We start from the raw sequence: 22202 nt of genomic DNA, 5'->3' as shown, positions 1-22202 counted from the left end.
AACTGAAGTCCCTCATCCCTGGAACCATCACGTAAATCTTTTCTGCACCATCTCCATATCCTTCTGAAAGTATGGTGCCCAGAAGTGGACACAATACTTCAGTTGAGGCCGAACCAGTGTCTTTTAAAGGTTCATCATAACTTCCTTGCTTTTGTACTATATGCCTCTATTTAGGATGCCCAGAATCCTGTATGCTTTTTTAACTGCTTTCTCAACCTGCCCTGCCACACACAATGATTTGCGTACATATAACCCCAGGTTTCTCTGTTCCTGCACCCTTTAGTTTATGTTTCCTCTCCTCGTTCTTCCGACCAAAATGTATCGGTCTCCAATTTGTTTCCCTCTGTCTCCCTGCATTGGTTCCCATCCCCCTGCCATATTAGTTTAGCTCCTCGCCAACAGCACTAGCAAACACTCCTCCTAGGACATTGGTTCCGGTCCTGCCTAGGTGCAGACGATCCTGTTTGTATTGGTCCCACCTCCCCCAGAACCGGTTCCAATGTCCCAGGAATTTGAATCCCTCCCTGCTGCACCACTCTATGATAGGCCGGCATGGACACAATGGGCCGAATGGCGGCCTCCTGTGCTGCAAATTTCTATGATTGATAGACTTCAAGAAGGCATTGACAGGCTGGTGGAATAGGCGGCATGTGACAGATGAAAGCAAAAGACAGAAAGGAGATGAGTAAAAGTGGAGGGCAGAGAAACCCAAGGCAAAAAGCAAAATCACTTTGCAGCAAAATTATAAAGGGTCTAAGTGTGTTAAAAATGCAAGCCTGAGGCTCTGTGCCTCAATGCGAGGAGTATTCGGAATAATGTGGACGAATTAACTGTGCAGATAGCAGTTAACGGATACCATGTGGTTGGCATCACAGAGACATGGCTCCAGGGTGACCAAAGCTGGGAACTCAACATCCAAGGGTACTCAACATTTAGGAAGGATAGACAGAAAGGAAAAGGAGGCGGGGCGGCGTTGCTGGTTAAAGAGGAAATTAAGGCAATTGTAAGGAAAGACATTAGCTTGGATGATGTGGAATCGGTATGGGTGGAGCTACGGAATACCAAGAGGCAGAAAACACGAGTGGGAGTTGTGTACAGTCCTCCAAACAGTAGTAGTGATGTTGGGGAGGGCATCAAACAGGAAATTAGGGGTGCATGCAATAAAGGTGCAGCAGTTATCATGGGTGACTTTAATATGCATATAGATTGGGCTAACCAAACTGGAAACAATACGGTGGAGGAAGATTTCCTGGAGTGCATAAGGGATGGTTTTCTAGACCAATATGTCGAGGAACCAACTGGGGGGACGCCATCTTAGACTGGGTGTTGTGTAATGAGAGAGGATTAATTAACAATCTCGTTGTGCGAGCCCCCTTGGGGAAGAGTGACCATAATATGGTGGAATTCTACATTAGGATGGAGAATGAAACAGTTAATTCAGAGACCATGGTCCAGAACTTAAAGAAGGGTAACTTTGAAGGTATGAGGCATGAATTGGCTAGGATAGATTGCCGAATGATGCTTAAGGGGTTGACAGTGAATGGGCAATGGCAGACAGTTAGAGACCGCATGGATGAACTACAAGAATTGTACATCCCTGTCTGGCGTAAAAATAAAAAAGGGAAGGTGGCTCAACCGTGGCTATCAAGGGAAATCAGGGATAGTATTAAAGCCAAGGAAGTGGCATACAAATTGGGCAGAAATAGCAGCGAACCCGGGGACTGGGAGAAATTTAGAACTCAGCAGAGGAGGACGAACGGTTTGATTAGGGCAGGGAAAATAGAGTACGAGAGGAAGCTTGCAGGGAACATTAAAATGGACTGCAAAAGCTTCGATAGATATGTAAAGAGAAAAAGGTTAGTAAAGATAAACATAGGTGCCCTGCAGTCAGAATCAGGGGAAGTCATAACGGGGAACAAAGAAATGGCAGACTAATTGAACAAGTACTTTGGTTCGGTATTCACTAAGGAGGACACAAACAACCTTCCGTATATAAAAGAGGTCAGAGGGTCTGGTAAGAAGGAGGAACTGAGGGAAATCCTTATTAGTCGGGAAATTGTGTTGGGGAAATTGATGGGACTGAAGGCTGACAAATCCCCGGTGTCTGATGGTCTGCATCCCAGAGTATTTAAGGAGGTGGCCTTGATAATAGCGGATGCATTGACAGTCATTTTCCAACATTCCATAGACTCTGGATCAGTTCCTATGGAGTGGAGGGTAGCCAATGTAACCCCACTTTTTAAAAAAGGAGGGAGAGAGAAAACAGGGAATTATAGACCGGTCAGCCTGCTATCGGTAGTGGGTAAAATGATGGAATCAATTATTAATGATGTCATAGCAGCACATTTGGAAAGAGGTGAATGATAGGTCCAAGTCAGCATGGATTTGTGAAAGGGAAATCATGCTTGACAAATCTTCTGGAATTTTTTGAGGATGTTTCCAGTAGAGTGGACAAGGGAGAACCAGTTGATGTGGTGTATTTGGACTTTCAGAAGGCTTTCAACAATGTCCCACACAGAAGATTAATGTGCAAAGTTAAAGCACATGGGATTGGGGGTAGTGTGCTGATGTGGATTGAGAACTGGTTGTCAGACAGGAAGCAAAGAGTAGGAGTAAATGGATACTTTTCAGAATGGCAGGCAGTGACTAGTAGGGTATCGCAAGGTTCTGTGCTGGGGCCCCAGCTGTTTATATTGTACATTAATGATTTAGACGAGGGGATTAAATGTAGTATCTCCAAATTTGCGGATGACACTAAGTTGGGTGGCAGTGTGAGCTGCGAGGAGGATGCTATGAAGCTGCAGAATGACTTGGATAGGTTAGGTGAGTAGGCAAATGCATGGCAGATGAAGTATAATGTGGATAAATGTGAGGTTATCCACTTTGGTGGTAAAAACAGAGAAACAGACTATTATCTGAATGGTGACAGATTCGGAAAAGGGGAGGTGCAACGAGACCTGGGTGTCATTGAACGTACAGCAGGCGGTTAAGAAAGCAAATGGCATGTTGGCCTTCATAGCGAGGGAATTTGAGTACGGGGCAGGGAGGTGTTACTACATTTATACAGGGCCTTGGTGAGGCCACACCTGGAGTATTGTGTACAGTTTTGGTCTCCTAACTTGAGGAAGGACGTTCTTGCTATTGAGGGAATGCAGCGAAGATTCACCAGACTGATTCCCGGGATGGCGGGACTGACCTATCAAGAAAGACTGGATCAACTGGGCTTGTATTCACTGGAGTTCAGAAGAATGAGAGGGGATCTCATAGAAACGTTTAAAATTCTGACGGGTTTAGACAGGTTAGATGCAGGAAGAATGTTCCCAATGTTGGGGAAGTCCAGAACCAGGGGTCACAGCCTATGGATAAGGGGTAAGCCATTTAGGTCCGAGATGAGGAGAAACTTCTTCACCCAGAAAGTGGTGAACCTGTGGAATTCTCTACCACAGAAAGTTGTTGAGACCAATTCACTCAATATATTCAAGAAGGAGTTAGATGTAGTCCTTACTACTAGGGGGATCAAGGGGTATGGCGACAAAGCAGGAATGGGGTACTGAAGTTGCATGTTCAGCCATGAACTCATTGAATGGCGGTGCAGGCTCGAAGGGCCAAATGGCCTTCTCCTGCACCTATTTTCTATGTTTCTATCCAACCTAATTACCCTTTCCAGCTCTTGGTCTGTAGCCTTGTAGGTTATGGCACTTCAAGTGCATATCCAAATACTTTTTAAAAGTGGTAAGTGTCTCTACCTCCACTACCCATTTCCCCTCAAAGCTCCTCTAAACCTCCTATCAGTTACTTTGGGCTAGACTTTCCACTTTGCGATGTTCCAGCGATGTATGACGTCTCAGCCTTACTGATCGCTGGAACATCGCCCATTTTTTTTTGGAGCGCTTTTCCACTTGCCGATATACCAGCGATGTGAAATGGACGATCCGAAATGTCGGCGATGTGACGTTCACCCACCGAACGGCCAGTGCTGTGGAAGGCAAAAGCTTCCCTATCAACGGGCTTCTGTGTATGTGTGGGAGGTCAGGGGTCATCCACACATGCGCAGAAGGCACAGGGAGGGGCAGAGAGAGAGAGAGAGAGAGAGAGGATAGAGAGAGAGGAGGAAGGCAGACACAGATAAGAGAGAGGAGAGAGGATTGTTCATTGTATGTTAAATTGTTTAAAATATTCGTTCATAGTTGGGGGGAATGGGTGGGTGAGGAGGAGGATGTTTGAAAAGAATTCTGTTTGCAATCAATTTTTCAAATGATTTTAACTATTGTTGTGCATTCTCTGATAAGGTTAGTTAACTTAGGCATTTTGAATAATTTAACATCTTTATTCTCTTGTAATAACATTACTTAAGTTAAGCATTAATGCAAATGCTGCACTACAAAGGCCAGGCCAGTGCTGGCAAGGCTGAAACGTAACTCAACTCAAATGCAACTTTTTTATAAACGTAATTGTTAATCTAAATGTAAATGTGACGGTCCTAAATGTAAGTTCATGCAAAGCGTTCCTTTTTCAGCTGCTGATGCAGCAGATTTGTGGCCGCATAACCCCCATGGGATACTGTTCTTCTGGTGGTAGGACAATGGCTATATCGCCAGGCTGGTCCTCCCCGAGGTCCTCACCAGCCTCCTCCTCTCCCTCTTCGTCGGCTGGCTCTTCCGTCTTCTGTCTCCCCTCATTCTGGAGGTGGCCCTGCAGCCCCATCAGGCATTTGCTGTCCTCTCCTTATTGCTAGATTATGTAGCATGCAACACACCACAATAAACTCAGTGACCTGGTCAGGGTGGTACTGTAGGCTGCCACCAGATTGGTCCAGGCATGTGAAGCGCTGCTTTAGGACTCCAATTGTCTTCTCGATGATGTTCCGTGTCACAATGTGGCTTTCGGGAAGTTTGCTATTCTGGAGAAACCCAAAGCCCTCCCGGTCTGCGCCTCCCTGGTCATGGGGAAGCTTATAAAATTAATTCTGTGAGCATAAAGGGCTTCAGTCACCTGTAAAATGCGACAGTATGTGGTGTGCTGAGAAATAGGACAGGTGTCGCCAGCTGAAGCCTGAAAGGATCCCAAAGCGTAGAAGGCTAGTGCTGCAGTAACCTTTACCTCAAAGGATGGTGCTGGAAGGCTGCAAATCCCCCTTGACAAGCTTGCAAATCTCATCAATGACCTCCTTCCGGAAGCGCAGCCTCCTAAGACACATGTTTTCAGACAATTTGAGGTAAGATTGCTTTTCCAAGTCCCTTTATTGGCTGTATGCTCGCCTCCTCTGTCTCTGTCCATGCATTACTCTGCCACCTCTTCGATTGATCCTTTCAGAAACCAATGTGTGAGCAGTAGGCCCCATCACTAGCAATAATTTTTTTCACTTGTTATAAATGCACTTTTCAGTTAAAAAATGCCTAATGTACTAAGCTACAATTGTACAACGAAATATAAGTATAAATCTGAGTCGATCTATCTGTAAAATAGCCTTAAATAACTAACAAATATCTCAGCTGCAGTTTTTTTGCTGCCACCTCCCTTCCTCCAAAATTCAAAATGGCATCCGTAGTGCCCATTTCGATGAGGAAGGCCCGGGAAAAGCAACTATTATCCAGCGATGTTCTCAGCGAGCGATCAGTCTGGTGAAGTGCCGGCGATATGCCGAAAGTTGGGATGGGCGATGTGCAGGCAATCACCTCAGTGATCAGTTCGGCGAAGTGAGCCGAAACTTGGAGGCTTAATTTTCCGGCGATGTTTCTGGCCTAGTTTCCACTTTTTGGGCAAAATGGGCAATAGACATCTGTTTTGGGCGATATATGGCGATGTGAAGTGGAAATTCTCGCCCTTTAAATCTATGCCCTCTGGTTGTTGACCACACTGCTAAGGGAAGTAGGTTTTTCCTGCACTTTTCAGTTCTACTCTATCTAGGCCCCTCATAATTTTATAAATCTCAATCAGGTCTCCCCTCAGCCTCCTCTGTCCCCAAAAAAAAAACACCAGGCTATCTAATTTTTCCTCAAAGCTAAATTTCTCCAGTCCAGGCAACATTCTCGTAAATTTCCTCTGTACCCTTTCCAGTGCAATCATATCCCTCCTGTAATGTGGTGACCAGAAATGCACGCAGTTCTCAAGCTGTGGCCTAACTAGTGTTTTATACAGTTCAAGCTTAACATCCCTGATCTGATATTCTATGCCTCGGCTAATAAAGGCAGGTATTCCGTATGCCTTCTTAACCACCTTATCTACCTGTCCTGCTACATTCAGGAATCTATGGACATGCACAAGGTCCCTTTGTTCCTCTACACTTCGCAGTGTCCTACCATTGATTGTGAATTCCATTGCCTTATTAGCCCTCCCCAACTGCATTACCTCACACTACTCTGGATTGAATTTCATTTGCCACTGTTCTGCCCTCCTCATCAGTCCATTCATATCTTCCTGCAGTCTACAGCTTTCTTCTTCATTATCAACCACACGGCCAGTTTTTGTATCATCTGCAAACTTCTCAATCATACCCTCTACATTGAATTCTAAATCATTGATATATACCAAAAAAGCAAGGAACCTAGTACTGAGCCCTGCAGAACCCCATTGGAAACAGTCTTCCAGTCACAAAAACACCCATCCCCCATTATCCTTTGCTTCCTGCCTATGAGCAAATTTTGTGATCCAACTTGCCACTTTGCCTTGGATGCCTTGGGCTTTTACTTTCGTGACTAATCTGCCATGTGGGACCTTATCAAAAGCCTTGCTAAAATCCATATACACTACATCATACACACTGCCCTCATCGACCCTCTTTGTTACCTCCTCAAAAAATTCAATCAAGTTAGTCAGACACGACCTTCCCTTTACAAATCCATGCTGACTCTCCTTGATTAATCCATGTCTTTCTAAATGAAGATTTATGCTGTCTCTCAGAATTTTTTCCAATAATTTTCTCACTGCCTGTAACTACTCGGTATATCCCTTTCTCTCTTTTTAAACAATGCTACAACATTAGCAGTCCTTCAGTCTTCTGGCACCACACCTGTAGCCAAAGAGGATTGGAAAATGATGGTCAGACCCTCTGCTATTTCCTCTCTATTAACAGCCTGGGATACATTTCATCTGGGCCTGAGGATTTATCCACTTTCAAAGATGCTAAACCCCTTAATACTTCCTCTTTCACTATGTTTATTTCATCTAATATTTTACACTCTTCCTCCCTGATTTCAATGTCTGCATTGCCCCGCTCTTTTGTGAAAACAGATGCAAAGTCCTCATTAAAGGCTCAAATTTCCCCAGTGATTTGCACCGTTTTTTTGAAGCAGGCTGCTTTTTTTGACCCAAGTTCAAAAACCACAGTTTCCCTGATCAATTTGCACCAGCTCAGTTAGTTAAGATTTTTTAGGCAAGTTTTTTTTTCAGCCAAAGCGGGTGTAACCTGTCACCCGTGCCAATTCTGGCCATTTCAGCAAGTTTGGCCAGCTGAGAGTTAGTCCAGTTTTGCTTAGGCCAGCGTATGTGGCCTCTGCAAAAAAACCTTCTGGAGAGTTAAAGAAATCGGCGCAGGTAAGGAAATCGGCGCAGGTAAGTGCAGCAGATGCCCGGACAGCAGCAGCAGGAAAGGTAAGAGAGAGGGGGAGACAAGGGAGAGAAAGGTGGGGGAAAGCCTTTTGGGTGTACTTAGGTGCGGGGTCCGGGAGGGAGGAGGCCATTCGGCCTGGGATAGGGGCGGGGGAGTGGACCGGGATGCCACTCGGCCTGGGCTAGGGGCGGGGGAGCGGACCGGCAAGCCCTTCAGCCAGGGCTAGGAGCGGGGGAGTAGAACTGGCAAGGCACTCGGGGCTGGGATGGGGGATGGGGGTGAGCTGGAGCTGGACTGGCACCGGCAAGGGGCTCGGGCAGGCAGGGCAAGCAGACTGGCAAGCTCTTCGGCCAGTGCTGGGGCGGGGGTAGAGGGGCTGGTTTTAATAATTGGAGGTAAGTTGCTGCAATATATTTTAATGTATTTTTAAGTTGATGCAATATGTTTTAATGTGTTGGGAGCTGGCTGTATGTTTTACTTTGCAGCCTCAGATCGCATTGTGTCTCTGGTTACCATGGCAACCTGATCTTTTTGGCGCAGATCAAGGCTCCACCCCCAAAACTAAAGGACAGGTTAGGCCACGTCAAAATGAAGAAATCCAACCGTGAGACTTAGAATATTTTTGGGGGTGTACTTGGGCCCTAAGAAAATGGGGGTAACTCTTCAATTAGGCCAAAAAAAAGCTTTGGGGAAAATTGAGCCCTAAGAACCATATTCACATTTTCCGCCTCCACACACAGATTACCTTTATGGTCTCCAATAGGCCCTACACTTTCTTTAGTTATCCTCTTGCTCTTAATGTATTCACAGCACATCTTAGGGTTTTCCTTGATTTTACTTGCCAATATTTTTTCATGCTCTCTCTTTGCTTTCCTAATTTCCTTTTAGATTTCACCCCTGCACTTTCTATACATCTCGAGAGTTTCTGCAGTATTGAGCCCTCGGTATCTGTCATAAGCCTCCCTTTTTTCTTTATCCTACCCCCTGTATGCCCTTTGACATCCAGGGGACTCTAGATTTGTTTGTCCCATCCTTTTTCTTTAAGGGAACATACTTGCTCTGAACCCGCACAATCTCCTCCTTGAATGCATTCCATTGCTCTGACACTGATTTACCGTCAAGCAGCTGTTTCCAGTCCACTTTGGCTAAATCACATCTCAGCTTAGTAAAAGTGGCTTTTCCCCAATTGAGAACTTTTATTCCTGGTCTATGTTTGTCATTTTCCATAACTATCCTAAACATAACTGAGTTATGATCACTAGCACCAAAATGCTCTCCCACTGATACCTCTTCCACCTGCCCAGCTTCATTCCCTAAAACTAAGTCCAGAACCATCCCTCCCTTATTGGGCTTGCTACATACTGGCTAAAAAGTTCTCCTAATTGCATTTTAGGAATTCTGCACCCTCTATACCTTTCACTCTAATTATATCCCAGTTAATATTAGGGTAGTTGAAATCCCCTACTATTACTGCTCTATAGTTTTTGCATTTCTCAGAAATTTGCCTACATATTTGCTCTTCTATCTCCCTCTGACTGTTTTTGGGATATATAGTACACTCCCAGCAGTGTGATCTTCAGTTCAACCCATATGGCCACATTTGATAATTCTTCTAATATATCATCCCTCGTCACAGCTGTAATTGTTTCTTTAATCAATATTGTGACCGCCACCCACCCCCCCTCCTTTTTTTATCCACCTTTCTATCCCATCTGAAAACCTTGTAACCAGGAATATTGAGCGGCCATTCCTGCCCTTCTTTCAGCCATATCTCAGTAATAGCTGTAATACCATACTCCCACTTGTCTAGCTGTGCCTTCAGCTCATCTGCTTTATTCCCTAGACTCCTTACATTGAAGTATATACCATTTAGCACTGCCAAACTCCCTTGTTGTTTCCCCTGCCTTCCAAACTCGCTTACTAATGTTCTGCCTTCCATTTCCAGCTTTGCTTCTCTCCCTACTGAAAATACTCTCAGGTTTCCATTCCCCTGCCACGCTAGTTTAAACCCTCCCCACTAGCAAACCCCCCCGGCGAGGATATTGGTCCCGGCTCTGTTGAGGTGCAACCCGTTCAGCTTGTACAGGTCCCACCGCCCCCAGAAATGGTCCCAATGCCTCAGGAATCTAATGTTCCTCCCCCCTCCTGCACCACCTCTCCAGTCATGCATTCATCTGCACAATCCTCCTATTTCTGTACTCACTGGCATGTGGCATCGATGATAATCCGGAGTTTACTACCTTTGAGGTCCTGCTTTTTAATCTCTTTCATAGTTCCCTAAAATCTACCTGCAGGACCACATCCCTGTTTCTATTTATGTCATTTGTACAGGTATGGACAACGACCTCTGGCTGATCACCACCACGCTCCCCCCCCACCCCCCATTAGAGTGTCCTGCAGCCAGTGACTTTCTTGACCTTGGCAACAGGGAGACATACCATCCTGGAGTCACTTCTGCAACTGCAGAAACGCCTGTCTGCTCCCCTAACAATGGAATCCCCTCCAACTATTTCTCTTACACTTTTCTTCCTCCCCCCGCCCCTGTGCAGCTAAGCCACCCATGGTGCCATGGACTTGGCTCTGGCTGCACACCCCAGGGGAATCATTGCCCTCACCAGTATCCATAAACTGAAAAGCGGTTAGCGAGCGAGATGCACTCAGGGGACTCCTGCCCTACCTGCCTGGTCCTTCTTGCCTGTCTGGTGTTCACCCATTCCCTCTCTGCCTGCACACTCTAAAGCTGCGGGGTGACCACCCCTAGAAACGTGCTATCCACGAAGTTCTTAGCCTTGCGGATGCACTGCAGTGACTCCAACCGCCGCTCAAGCTCCGAAATCCGGAGCTCGAGCTGCCCTAGCTGGCGACACTTCCTACACATGTGGTCATCCACACCATGAAAAATGTCCAGGGCTTCCCACGTGGTGCAGGATGCACACTCTACGAGGCTGGAATCCCGTGGAAAGCACTGTCCTCCTCACTGTTCACTATATTTCCAAGTTTTGTGTCATCTGCAAGTTTTGAATTTGTGTCCTGTACATCCAAGTCTAAGTCATTAATATATATCAAGAAAAGCAGTGGTCCTAGTACCGACCCCTGAGGAACACCACTGTATACCTTCCTCCAGTCCGAAAAACGACCGTTCACCACTACTCTGTTTCCTGTCACTTAACCAATTTCATATCCATGTTGTCACTGTCTCTTTTATTCCATGGGCTTCAACTCTGCTGGCAAGCCTATAATGTGGCACTTTATCAAATGCCTTTTGGAAATCCATATACACTACATCAACTGCATTGCCTTCATCATCCCTCTCTGTTACCTCATCAAAACATTCAATCAAGTTAGTTAAACATGACTTGCCTTCATCAAATCCGTGCTGGCTTTCCTTAATTAATCCATACTTGTTCAAGTGACTGTTAATTTTGTCCCAGATTATCATTTCTAAAAGCTTTCTCACTGCTGCGGTTAAGCTGACTGGCCTGTAGTTGCTGGGTTTATCCTTACACCCTTTTTTGAACAAGTGTGTAACATTTGCATTTCTGTAATTCTCTGGCATCAGCCTTGTATCTAAGGAGGATTCGAAGATCATGACCAATACTGTGTAATTTCCACCTTTACTTCCCTCAGCATCCTAGGATGCATCCCATCCGGTCCTGGTGACATAGCTACTTTAAGTACAGCCAGCCTTTTTTAGTACCTCCTCCTTATCAATTTTTATCCCGTATAATATCTCAATGAGCCCCTTTTTCACTATGACTTTGACAGCATCTTCTTCCTTGGTAAAGACAAATGCAAAACACTCATTTAGTACCTCAGCCATGCCCTCTGCCTCCATGCGTAGATCTCCATTTTGGTCCCTAATCTGCCCACCCTGCCTCGTACAACCCATTTACTATTTATATGCCTATAGAAGACTTTTGGATTGTTTGCGGGTTCAAATCTGCTCCCAGATTTGAGCAAGTAATTCAAACTGACACTGAGCGAATGCCTTGTTGTCACAGGTGCTGGCCTTCAAATGAGACACAAAACTGAGACCGCCTCTATCTGTTCAACTGCATGTAAAAGATCACTCACCCTATTCAAAGTGGATCCCCTGGTCAACATTTCTCCCGCAACCAACACCACCAAAAAAACAGATTAACTCATTCATTTAATTGTGTTTGACGATCTTGCTGTTCTCATATAGGACAGAAGTAGGTCATTCATCTACTCGAGCCTGTTCTACCATTCAATGAGCTCATAGTCGATCTGTATCTGAACTCCATCTACCCGCCTTGGTTCTGTAACACTCAATACCCTTCGCTAACAAAGGTCTATCATTCTCAATTAAAAATTTTTTAATACCTGTAGATCTAGTCTCAACCAGTATTTTTGGGAGAGTTCCAGATTTCCACTACACCTTTTGAAGAAATGCTTCCTGACATCACCCATGAACACCCTATTGGCTATAATGTTTACCTACATTGTAACAGTCAGTGCATTTAAAATTGATTGTCTGTGAACTGCTTTGAGGTATTCCTGCGAGGTATGATGCACATACTAACCAAAAACTACACCTACACTGCATATGTACACCAATACTTTGCCACATCAGCATTTGTTGTGTCTGTACAAATCCCCTGGGAGGACAGACGCACCAACATTAGCGTCCTCGACCAGGCCAACATCCCCAGCATTGAAGCACTGACCACACTGATCAGCTCTGCTGGGCAGGCCACATTGTTCGCATGCCAGACACGAGGCTCCCAAAGCAAGTGCTCTACTCGGAACTCCTTCACGGCAAGCGAGCCAAAGTTGGGCAAAGGTAATGTTTCAAGGACACCCTCAAAGCCTCCCTGATAAAGTACAACATCCCTACTGACACCTGGGAGTCTCTGGCCAAAGACTGCCCTATGTGGAGGAAGTGCATCCAGGAGGGCGCTGAGCATCTCGAGTCTCACCCTCACCGGCTATCGGTCCCACCTATGACAGGGACTGTGGATCTCGTATTGGAATGTTCAGCCACCTAAGAACTCATTTTTAGAGTGGAAGCAAGTCTTCCTCGATTCGAATGACTGCCTATCGTGATAAGTCATGGTACTTCTAATTTTCTGCAGAAAATGTAAGTGTGCAGGATTAACAGCCGACAGAAGTTTTTAAAATAAGTTCCCCTCCTATCACCAGCAGATTCCAAGGGGTTCAAACACATTCTTCATTGGGGTATTCGGAAAAATAAGCAGAGATCCCCATTTCTTACTAAACCACCAAGGAACTTTGATGTAGAACTCTCTCCCTGGTGGACTGCCACAAGACTCAGATCCACCTCACCAGATGCATCAGAATTATGGACATAGAATAATAGAATGGTTACAGCACAGAAGGAGGCCATTCGGCAGTTGAGCCTGTGCCAGCTGTCTCCAAGAGCACTTCAGCTAGTCCCACCCCTCCGCCCTTTCCCCATAGCCCTGCAATTTTTTTTCCTTTAGGTTCTTATCCAACTCCCTTTTGAAAGCCACAATTGAATGCGCCTCCACCACCCTTTCAGGGAGTGAATTCCAGATCCTAACCGCATAGTTCCCACAAATTAGACCTCTAGGAAATCAATAAATGCTGCCTACTAAAACAGTTATTCAGGGACTTGGACATATCATTCCAACATCTCTGGGGACTTTGGAGGAATCACCTTCATTTACCCATGAAGGAACTTAGACTCATATTCTTTCCACTAGATCAGGAATTTGGATGCATGTTTCAACCATGACACTGCAAGGATTATAGACTAACCCCTTTCTAAAACTTTGGAGAACTTAGAAACATCGATCCATTAATACAAAAGTAGGTTGAGGTAGACAGCTATCTCCCCACTAGACTGCCAGGGAAATCTGATGCCAACTTTTGCTGCAACGTCTACAATAGTACTACATCTGTGCAGAAAGGACCATCATTGGAAAATTGTTCCTCTATTCATGTATAGTGCAACTTTTGTTAAAGTGATAGATTAGTAACATTTTAAAATTCAATTTAACAATTGTGCCAAGTATGGTCCTATTTGAACTTCTAATTTAGCTGATGCACAAATCACCGCTTTTTACTTGCCACAAATGCCAGAAAATGAAAAATCTTGAACATTTAGGTTACCATTTTATATATTTTTTTTAATTGATGGCATCCAGGACTGATGTTACTTTAGTTTTAATTGTGTAAGCTATTACTTCAGTTGTCATTTTTTTAAATGCAAGAAATAAAATTTAATAGAACCTTAAGGTGGTGTTAATACCTGACCACAATTCTGTGCTCTCTGCACGCTTAACAGTTAATAAGGATGCAAATCTAATTTAATAGAACATGGTAGTAACTGGATAAGCAGACAGACTAGCACTAGACCACACTAAGCCCATGGGACTGTCTGTGTTTGTGTATCTCTTTCATTTTCTTTATCTTGATCTCAAAGACAGATACAGCACTACCATTCCACAGGATTTACCTCTATCTTTTAGTGTCTTGCCTGCACACTTCACATTCACTTCACATTCACATTCCCAATATGCAATACACCAAAATCTATCACATCACATTTGACCAGTATAGCAATCGAGTTGAATTTTGCAAATCAGACGGATCCTTATTACTAAAAGAGTTACAGGAGTCGGACACTGGGAGATACAAATTGACTGTGGACTTAGACCCTCACAGGGCCAGAATTCTAACGCTCGAGGTGTTTGATCCTCTCTCCAAACCCTCGATCTCCAGTAACTTCAGCCTTGAGAACCATACAGTTGCACTGAGCTGTAAGGTGCAGAGAGAGAGAGAGAGACAGTTCCATTCTGTGGACCAGAGGAGGGGTTGCACTCCCAGCCGACCAACGTGACCGGCTGTCGGAGGGCAACACAACTTTAAATATTAGGAATGTACAGAAATCAGACTCTGGCACTTACACCTGCACTGTGGCCAACCCAGTCAGTTGAACCAGCAACATCTACCAGCTGATCATCACGGGTACATCTGTCAGGGTTAAAGAGAATTACATAGAGTCTACAGCGCATAAACAGGCCACTCTGCCCAACCGGTCCATGCAAGTGTTTATGCTCCATATGAGCTTCCTCCCAACCGACTTCATCTATCAGCATATCATTCTATTCCTTTATCCCTCCTGTGGTTATCTATCTTTCCCTTAAAGGCATCAATACTATTCGCCTCAACCACTCCTTATGATAGCGAGGTTCACATTCAAATCATTCTCTGGGTAAAGAAGTTTTTCCTGAATTTCCTATTGGATTTATTGATGGCTGTCTTATATTTATGGCCTCTAGTTTTGATCTCACTGCAAAGGGAAACATCTTCTCTACGTCACCCTTATCAAATCCTTTCATAATCTTAAACACTGTTATCAGGCCATCTCTCTGCTTTCTCTTTTCTAGAGAAAAGAGCCCCAGCCTATTCAAGCTTTTCTGATAGTGATGACCTCTCGGTTATCACCAGCTTATCATTATTTGTGCGCACTAGGTCCGTGCAGCAGAGCTGGTCTCCAGTTGTCTTGGTTAATCCTTGCCACTGGAACAAGACCTAGCTCTGTCAAGCCCGTGTGGTGACTGGTGTGCAACGGCCACCACACGTTAAAAAAATCCACGCACAGGCATCTTCCACCTTTCAATATGTAGTTCAGGACCTGGAATGTCAGGTCCTTCGTTGAAGCACCTGGGAACTCATCCCTTTATGGTGTGGAAGCAAGTCATCCTCGAATCGAGGGACTGCCTAAGAACACTCTCTCTGTCTTTTTTGTATACTTCCATGTACTAGTTCTCCCACGTTCATGCACCATACATTAAAGAGCACTGTAATCTTGGCAAAGTGTTTAGCACGCCTGCTTTCAATCGTGTAAGACATCCAGCACTAGGGCATAAATTGCAGCAAATACTTTGTATTGTGACACTGTCATGAAGAAAATGATCCAGAACAATTGTGATCTTCCCCTTGTCAAGTAAAGCAAAAATTGCCATACAGCTTTTTACAAGAAGACAACTCCCATTTAACTTGCTATATACTTCAGCTCCACTCTATACCCTTACTCAACTTTGACCTTTTCAGACTTCATCTAGTTTGGTTACCAATGACATTCAGTCTGAGATTTGCTTAACATAGCTGGCAAGATTTAATTTTATTTCTCCTTATCTTTGATCCTATCTATTATGGCAACGACTGATCAGTATTACAGACAGACAGTGATATACACAACAGGGCAACACAATATAGAAGCAAATACTTCCAGACATGTGAATAAGAGCAATATTTAAATCATCATTTAACTTATGTTGATTTAAAAAAGGACACATCCCATCTGCAGTGTTGCTATTTGATACACGACTACAATCAGATAGTGATGTTACTTTAAACAATGCACACTGGTGAAATTGAAACATGTTTCGAAAAACCAAGGAAACAATCAGGACCATTATTTCACGATTATGTTCTAGTGAAGTATATTTATTTTGAAAAAGAAACTTTTACTCATTGCACCCTACTCCTTCACACACCTTGAAAGTAAAATCACGTGAATCTGAGTGTAAAGCAAATTTAACCAATTACAAACAAATGATTCAAAACATTTATAGAAATGTATTTTCTTAAACACTTCAGATAATTTTTCTTACAGAATTAATCTGTCTTAGTTACTTCTTTCCAAGTTAATTTTCTATTCCGGCATTCAAATCATTAATCTTTTGTGTCAGATTTTTAATAAATAGTCAACAGTAACTTTTCTAAATGCTTAATTAAAAACAGATCTTCAGAAATGTGTAGCTTGCTATAAATGTACAATCCTACTGATAATGTTGCTGTTCATTGAGATAAAAAAAAGCCAGCCAAGTACAGTGCTTATGGTCTGCTTATGAACTCTGAATATAATCCCTTGCTGCTAATCTACAGTAACAGCTAGTACCCGAGCTATACTTACTACTAATGACATATACTCCATTCATTGTAAATATTGACACAAGGAAAATGCTTTAACGTAAAGAACAAAGCATTAGAGAAAAATACTCACCCCTAAGCGTCTGCTACGAATCTTCACATATCCCTGCTTGACAATGTCATTAAAATTTGAAGCCATTACTTTTCTGCTCCAGCTCAGTAACTGAATAATATGTCAGCACTGTACTCCAGCTCTAAATGCAGTTTCTCCCGCTCTCAGTTTATCCACAGCTCAGCATCTGCTTAAACCTCCCGGCCCAAGGGCTAGCAGCAAGGCTTATTCCACCTACAAAGTGAGGGAGAGACAGTGAGGCAGTATGTCAGAGTGAGAATGCATCAGCTGATACTCTATCATTGCTGCTTCACGGAATGTACCACCATTCTCACTCACTGAAGGGCTGGTGTCAAAGGGTTCATGTCTACTAGAATGAAGTTATTGGCATAAGAACATAGTGTTTGAGCCAAAGACTTGGGCTTCTGTCAAAGACCTAAACAAATGCTATTAATCTATTGTTAGCTGCTTAAAAAAAAACCTCTCAGTATTTTTCACTTTTATGCAAAGCTTTTATGCACAAACCAGACATGGAATTAAATAACCCTTCAGAAAAATGCAGGAAAAGCTACTTTCTACAATTGACTATTTGCAAAATGGCTTTGTATATTGTGATTCGCATTCCTGCTTAAAATTTACATTACAGAGTAGATTCAGTATATTTGCTGCATGAAATGTGATTCAGATAAACAATCTAAAGCTGATCTCTTCATCTTTGCAAAATGTTAGCACAGGAAACCTGGATATCAAATAAAGTATAGCTGCAGCAGTTTGTTGCCAATCTATTAATCATTGCATCTGTCAAAAATATGTAATTACTTCATCAGCAGCATAAGTATCTCAACCCTTTGATGAGTGCTGCAAGTTTATTGCAATGAAATTAATATCTAACAAATGCAAAAATAGAGCTTCAGTTTTTTTGCATTTATTCCAAGATTACCATAAATAAGCTGTTCTCTATATTTAATTATAGTGCACATAAAATAATCATTGTGTAATATATCCAAGGTGTACTTTAAAAGATGAATTTCAGGACTCAAAGGATCAAATACTATCACATAATAATGTAAGCTAGTACAAGGTTGCATTTTTCCAATTAATTTTTCCTTGCTGCCAAAAGCTCAAAATATATATAAAGTTGGGTGTAAACTTGTATTTTGCCTCTATAAGGCATATCATTACCATTTTTACCTCCATCACAGATGCCGGTAGGGAACATTTTTTCAGTAAATTGCATGTTGATCGATAGCCTGAGGGTACATACACAAGCCCTGCGTGGCCATATCCAGTGCAGGTCACAGAAGGAATAGATTCAAGTATGAAGCCCCCTTTAAGGTAGATCATGTCAAGCATTTTTTTTTATAAACTGTCTCTTTCAAAAAAATTAATTCTCACAAGCCAAATTCCTACCCCGATGAGGATCAGAGTTTGTTTGTTCCCTCTTTAATTAAAAAATAATGCATTTGAAAGCTTTGCATAGATAAGGCCCACCCTTCAGGCAGAGCTCTCCTGTGGGCAGATCTGAGAGCCTCTTTCACTTTCGGAGTAGAGTAAAATCAGCCTGCAGGCTGCTTACATCATCTCCCTGCCTCCATTTTCTGTGGCCTGAATTCTCCCCTGGGGCTTAGTTATTATTTCCTGGTCCTTTCACTAAAGGGATGGAGAACAAAAATAATGATCTGGAGGCAAATGCAGTTTTTGGTTTAATCCCATGGCAAGCTATATGTTGCCTCTAGCAAACCATCAAACCCCAGCACAGTTTTATGAATCCTCAGCCAAGTGCGGAAGGTATGAAGTGTAACCAAATTTGTTTCAGATTCAGGGACTTTTGTAGTCCCCCAGAAGCTTTGTGCCACAAAATGTATTCTGTTCAATATAAAATATACCTCCAAATCAAATAACACGTGGATAATTGCTCAGAGTTTAGGGCAAGTTGGAAAATCAGGCATGGGCAAATAATGGTCACCCAGTGCAACAGGCAAAAATGGAGTCTTTATACTTTCTCCTTTATGCCCTTTACACACTACAACAGCGCAACACTTCAAAAGTAGTTAATTGGCTGTAAAGTGCTTTGGGACGTCGTGAAAAGCGTTACATAAATGCAAGTCTTCTTTTTTCTTTACAAACTATCTACAACCACCCATGCTCTCAAGCCAAGATGACTTGCTATTGGCCAAAAGCTTCTGGTATCATCAATGTAACTCTATAGTTATTAGACTGGACAAGTTTGATACAAAACCTTGTACTCAAAAAGCATCCTTCCAATACTTTCGAAGCTGCAATCGCTGAAGATCAATGACATTTTGCCGCAACAGATCGTAACATGAAGGTAAACCTCAATCTTGAACTTCCCCAGAAACTTAGTGGCAACAAGCAATTCAGTGGATTATTTCTTGGGTCAATCATAATCTACCAGGCTGAAGAAATAAGTGCGTCAATGCTGTTCTTGCTAACAACGCAGTTGTGATCCTGTCTCAGGACAACTATTGTGGCTTCTCAGCAATAAATAAATACCATGACGTAAACCAAACTATTCAGGTTGATGTAGCAGACAAGACTGCTTAAATGTTGCACCTCTGGGCTCATATACGAGAAAACTAACAATCATCCTGTCCGGAATCATTCAAGAACTCACTACGATTAATTATTCAGTATTAGATGTAAACTTTGCCAATGTAATCAGAAACATTTCCTCTGTAATAACTAATTTCCTTTGTAAACTTCTTACTTTTGTTTTAAATTTACGTAGCATTGCTCAGGCCAGTCCTAGAAGCCCAAGGGCCTTGTGTAATACAGAAAAGATGAACTACTAGCACAGTGTTTATAAAAGATACGCGTTCACAGGAACCGGGTTGATACTGTTGAAGGACATGGTTGAGAGAAAATAATTTGTTCAAATCAAGGTTAGCACACACTTTGTGATTTTCTGTCACCACCCAGAGAGTGGTTAGAATGTGGAACTCGTTACCATGACGTAGTTATGACGAATAACATGGGAGCATTTAACCTAGATAAGTTCAAGGGAGAAAAGAGTAGAAGGATATGTTTATATGGTGAGATGAAGTAGGCTCATATGGAGCACAAACACTGGCATAGACCAGTTGGGCCAAATGGCCTGATTCTGTGCTGTAAATTCTATGCTCCGGATTACATGGTCAGCAGCAAATGAACTTACACTTGCCCATAAGACTTTATGTGGGCTTTTGTACTGAAACCTGCAATAATTAGAGAGACAAAACCATGTGGTGTCCTATACAGGGGATCTGGGACCAGTGTGAACAGGGAAGGCCATGGTGTATCTCCTTAACCAATCAGATTGAAGAATCGTTAATAAGCAGTGCAGAATCTGAACCAGGAAGTGTAAGTTAGAATATTTAATTCAATGTCAAATCATGTACAAAAAGGAAAACAAACCGAAGGAAAGACAAATGGGATTAAGAGTTAAGAGTTAAAAGACGTTTACTTTTTAAAATCTCTAACCTCAATTAAAAGCTGAAACAATGAGACACTACAATTGTAAAAGTTAATTTTCAGTGCTAGAGAAGGTGTTTGGCAATAATTAAGACTTATCACACCGTAAAAAATTTACTTACACTGGAATGGACAAGCCCTAACTTTTTCTGAAGAGTTTAGTGGGTATCTATCACACAAGTACCGCGACTTCACACCCTTCCATTTGTTTTAAATGGCAAGTCTCTCAGCGAGATATCGATGTCGCGCAGCTTCGGGAGGAGCAGGGCAACTCGGACAGCAACTTCCTGACTTCCTGATTGGCGGTCGGCAGAAGTTGCTGTCCAATTTACAGTTTAATAACGGTGAGTGCCTCATTATTATTTTTACCGCGAAACCCAGACCAATGTCATTGTTGTGCTATCTTTGTGAAGTTGCCAGGTATATCCCAAGTGCAGTCAAATATGGCTATCAGAATCTGTGCCAACATAGAGGAATTTAGTTGTGGATATCTGTGGCCTACTTTGCATACCTGATTTTTCTTATTCCCTTTTGTCTAATCCTTTCAAGATGTAATGAAAGTAAACTCAAGGGGCTGTTCTGCATGTCACCACATCAAATTATCTTCCTGACATGAATGAAAACTATTTTCTGTATTTGCATAAAATAATCACGTAGCTGTGAGTTAAAAGGTGTGATTCAATAGTCAGGTTCAAATGTCAATCACCATATACTTAAGCTTCAATCTCATCATTTTGAACACCAGCATTACCCCTGAACTGAATTGCAGCCCTGTAACATTCATATTCAAAAGAACATGGGTAAACATACATTTAAATCTGACATTCTTCCAACCAATTTATTAAATACTGTATACGAACATTTGCCATGATTTCCTGGCTCTTATATATATATATAAGCTGTAAGAATCATTCCACTCTGTGCTTTATTTCCACACTGCACTTTATTAATGCACTGAGTGGCACAATTCCAACACTGTCCCTTAAAATAACTTCAGCCTTCATACTGCTACATTCCTCATAAGGCTTAAATATCATGTAAACATATTTAGCACATAGTTTCACAGTTTTATAAATGTCAAATTCTAATTAAAGGCCAACTCATACTTTGCTGATATCAGCATTCAGGAGTCATAAATTTAAGTAAATGTTATCCCAAAACCCAGTTTTAGACTATCTTTTGACTTAGAAAATGCGGACAGGATAACTACCTTGTCAGGACCATTTTTTCTCAAAATCCTTTTTGGACAGGACATTGCAAAAACAACAGAGCTATTTATTCTGTTATTGCTGAATTCTCCTCTGATAAAGGTTCACTTCTGCAAGTAACTAGCTCCCCTCCATCAGTAAAGCTGGATAATTGAAGCCACAGACTTTTATGGCATATTACCATTGACTCTTCATCACCATCTGACAGGAAGTGAGCTGCTACAAAGGTGCAGTGAACACAGACAGTTTTCCCACCCAAGTCGAAATCTCTATTCTTATGAAGCACTCCGCCTAGTGGCCACTAAATTAACGATGTTTATATATCTGAGGCAAAGAAAAATTGAGTGACAGGAAAGCATGATACACAAATCTGCAATAATCTGATTGGAAAGAAAAACATTCACCATTAGTCTATTAGGTAACCCAAATAATCTAAAACTTGAATTAGAACGATCGTATGCCTTAAAAGAGAAAAGCTTAGATTTTCCTGGATGCAGAGCCATTTGGCTCTTCAATTTGTTGGATTATTTGAGTGTTGGATGAAGTGGCATCAGTGGGTGGATGGCATCAGGTCTAGGAAATGTATCCTATGGCTTGACAAAGCTCTGAGAGTTGAGATCTTTAAGAATAGAGCGAACTGAGTCAACCATGCTGCTCTGAGTGTGCTCTCAGTACGCAATAATGTTCAGAGACCCAAATCGAAAAAGAGGTGGGGAAAGGGGATGGGGGGAGTAAATCACACAATAGGCAGAAAATTACAAATACAGTAATCGTACACTGGACCTCTCATGCCCCACCTCCATCACCCTATGTGACTGGCACAGATCTATGTCAACACATGCAGCGCTTATAATTACACCAATGAAGTACTGACATTGATCTATTGATAGTGGAAGCACTCATTCAGGCTGCTTAAGAAAATTTTGGTTTCCACATCTCCATAAGCTAAATTACCAGAAAATAGCTTGCATGCTTT

The 22202-nt window shown here is 42.6% G+C and overlaps 1 protein-coding gene across 2 annotated transcripts in view; it reads right to left on the bottom strand.

Annotated features, from left to right (window-relative positions):
- The window catches only part of LOC139277017 (docking protein 5-like), a 474689-nt gene extending 457887 nt beyond the window's left edge, over window positions 1-16802 (bottom strand). For both annotated transcript variants that reach the window (XM_070895017.1, XM_070895019.1), the window contains exon 1: window positions 16569-16802. In XM_070895017.1, the coding sequence (XP_070751118.1) occupies window positions 16569-16634 (66 nt within the window). In that variant the 5' untranslated portion in view covers window positions 16635-16802. The remainder of the gene's footprint in view (window positions 1-16568) is intronic.
- Between the last annotated feature and the right edge of the window lie 5400 nt (window positions 16803-22202).

The sequence above is a fragment of the Pristiophorus japonicus genome, chromosome 12, assembly GCF_044704955.1.
Source record: "Pristiophorus japonicus isolate sPriJap1 chromosome 12, sPriJap1.hap1, whole genome shotgun sequence".
Taxonomy (NCBI): domain Eukaryota; kingdom Metazoa; phylum Chordata; class Chondrichthyes; family Pristiophoridae; genus Pristiophorus; species Pristiophorus japonicus.
This window is presented reverse-complemented; position numbering and strand designations above follow the sequence as displayed.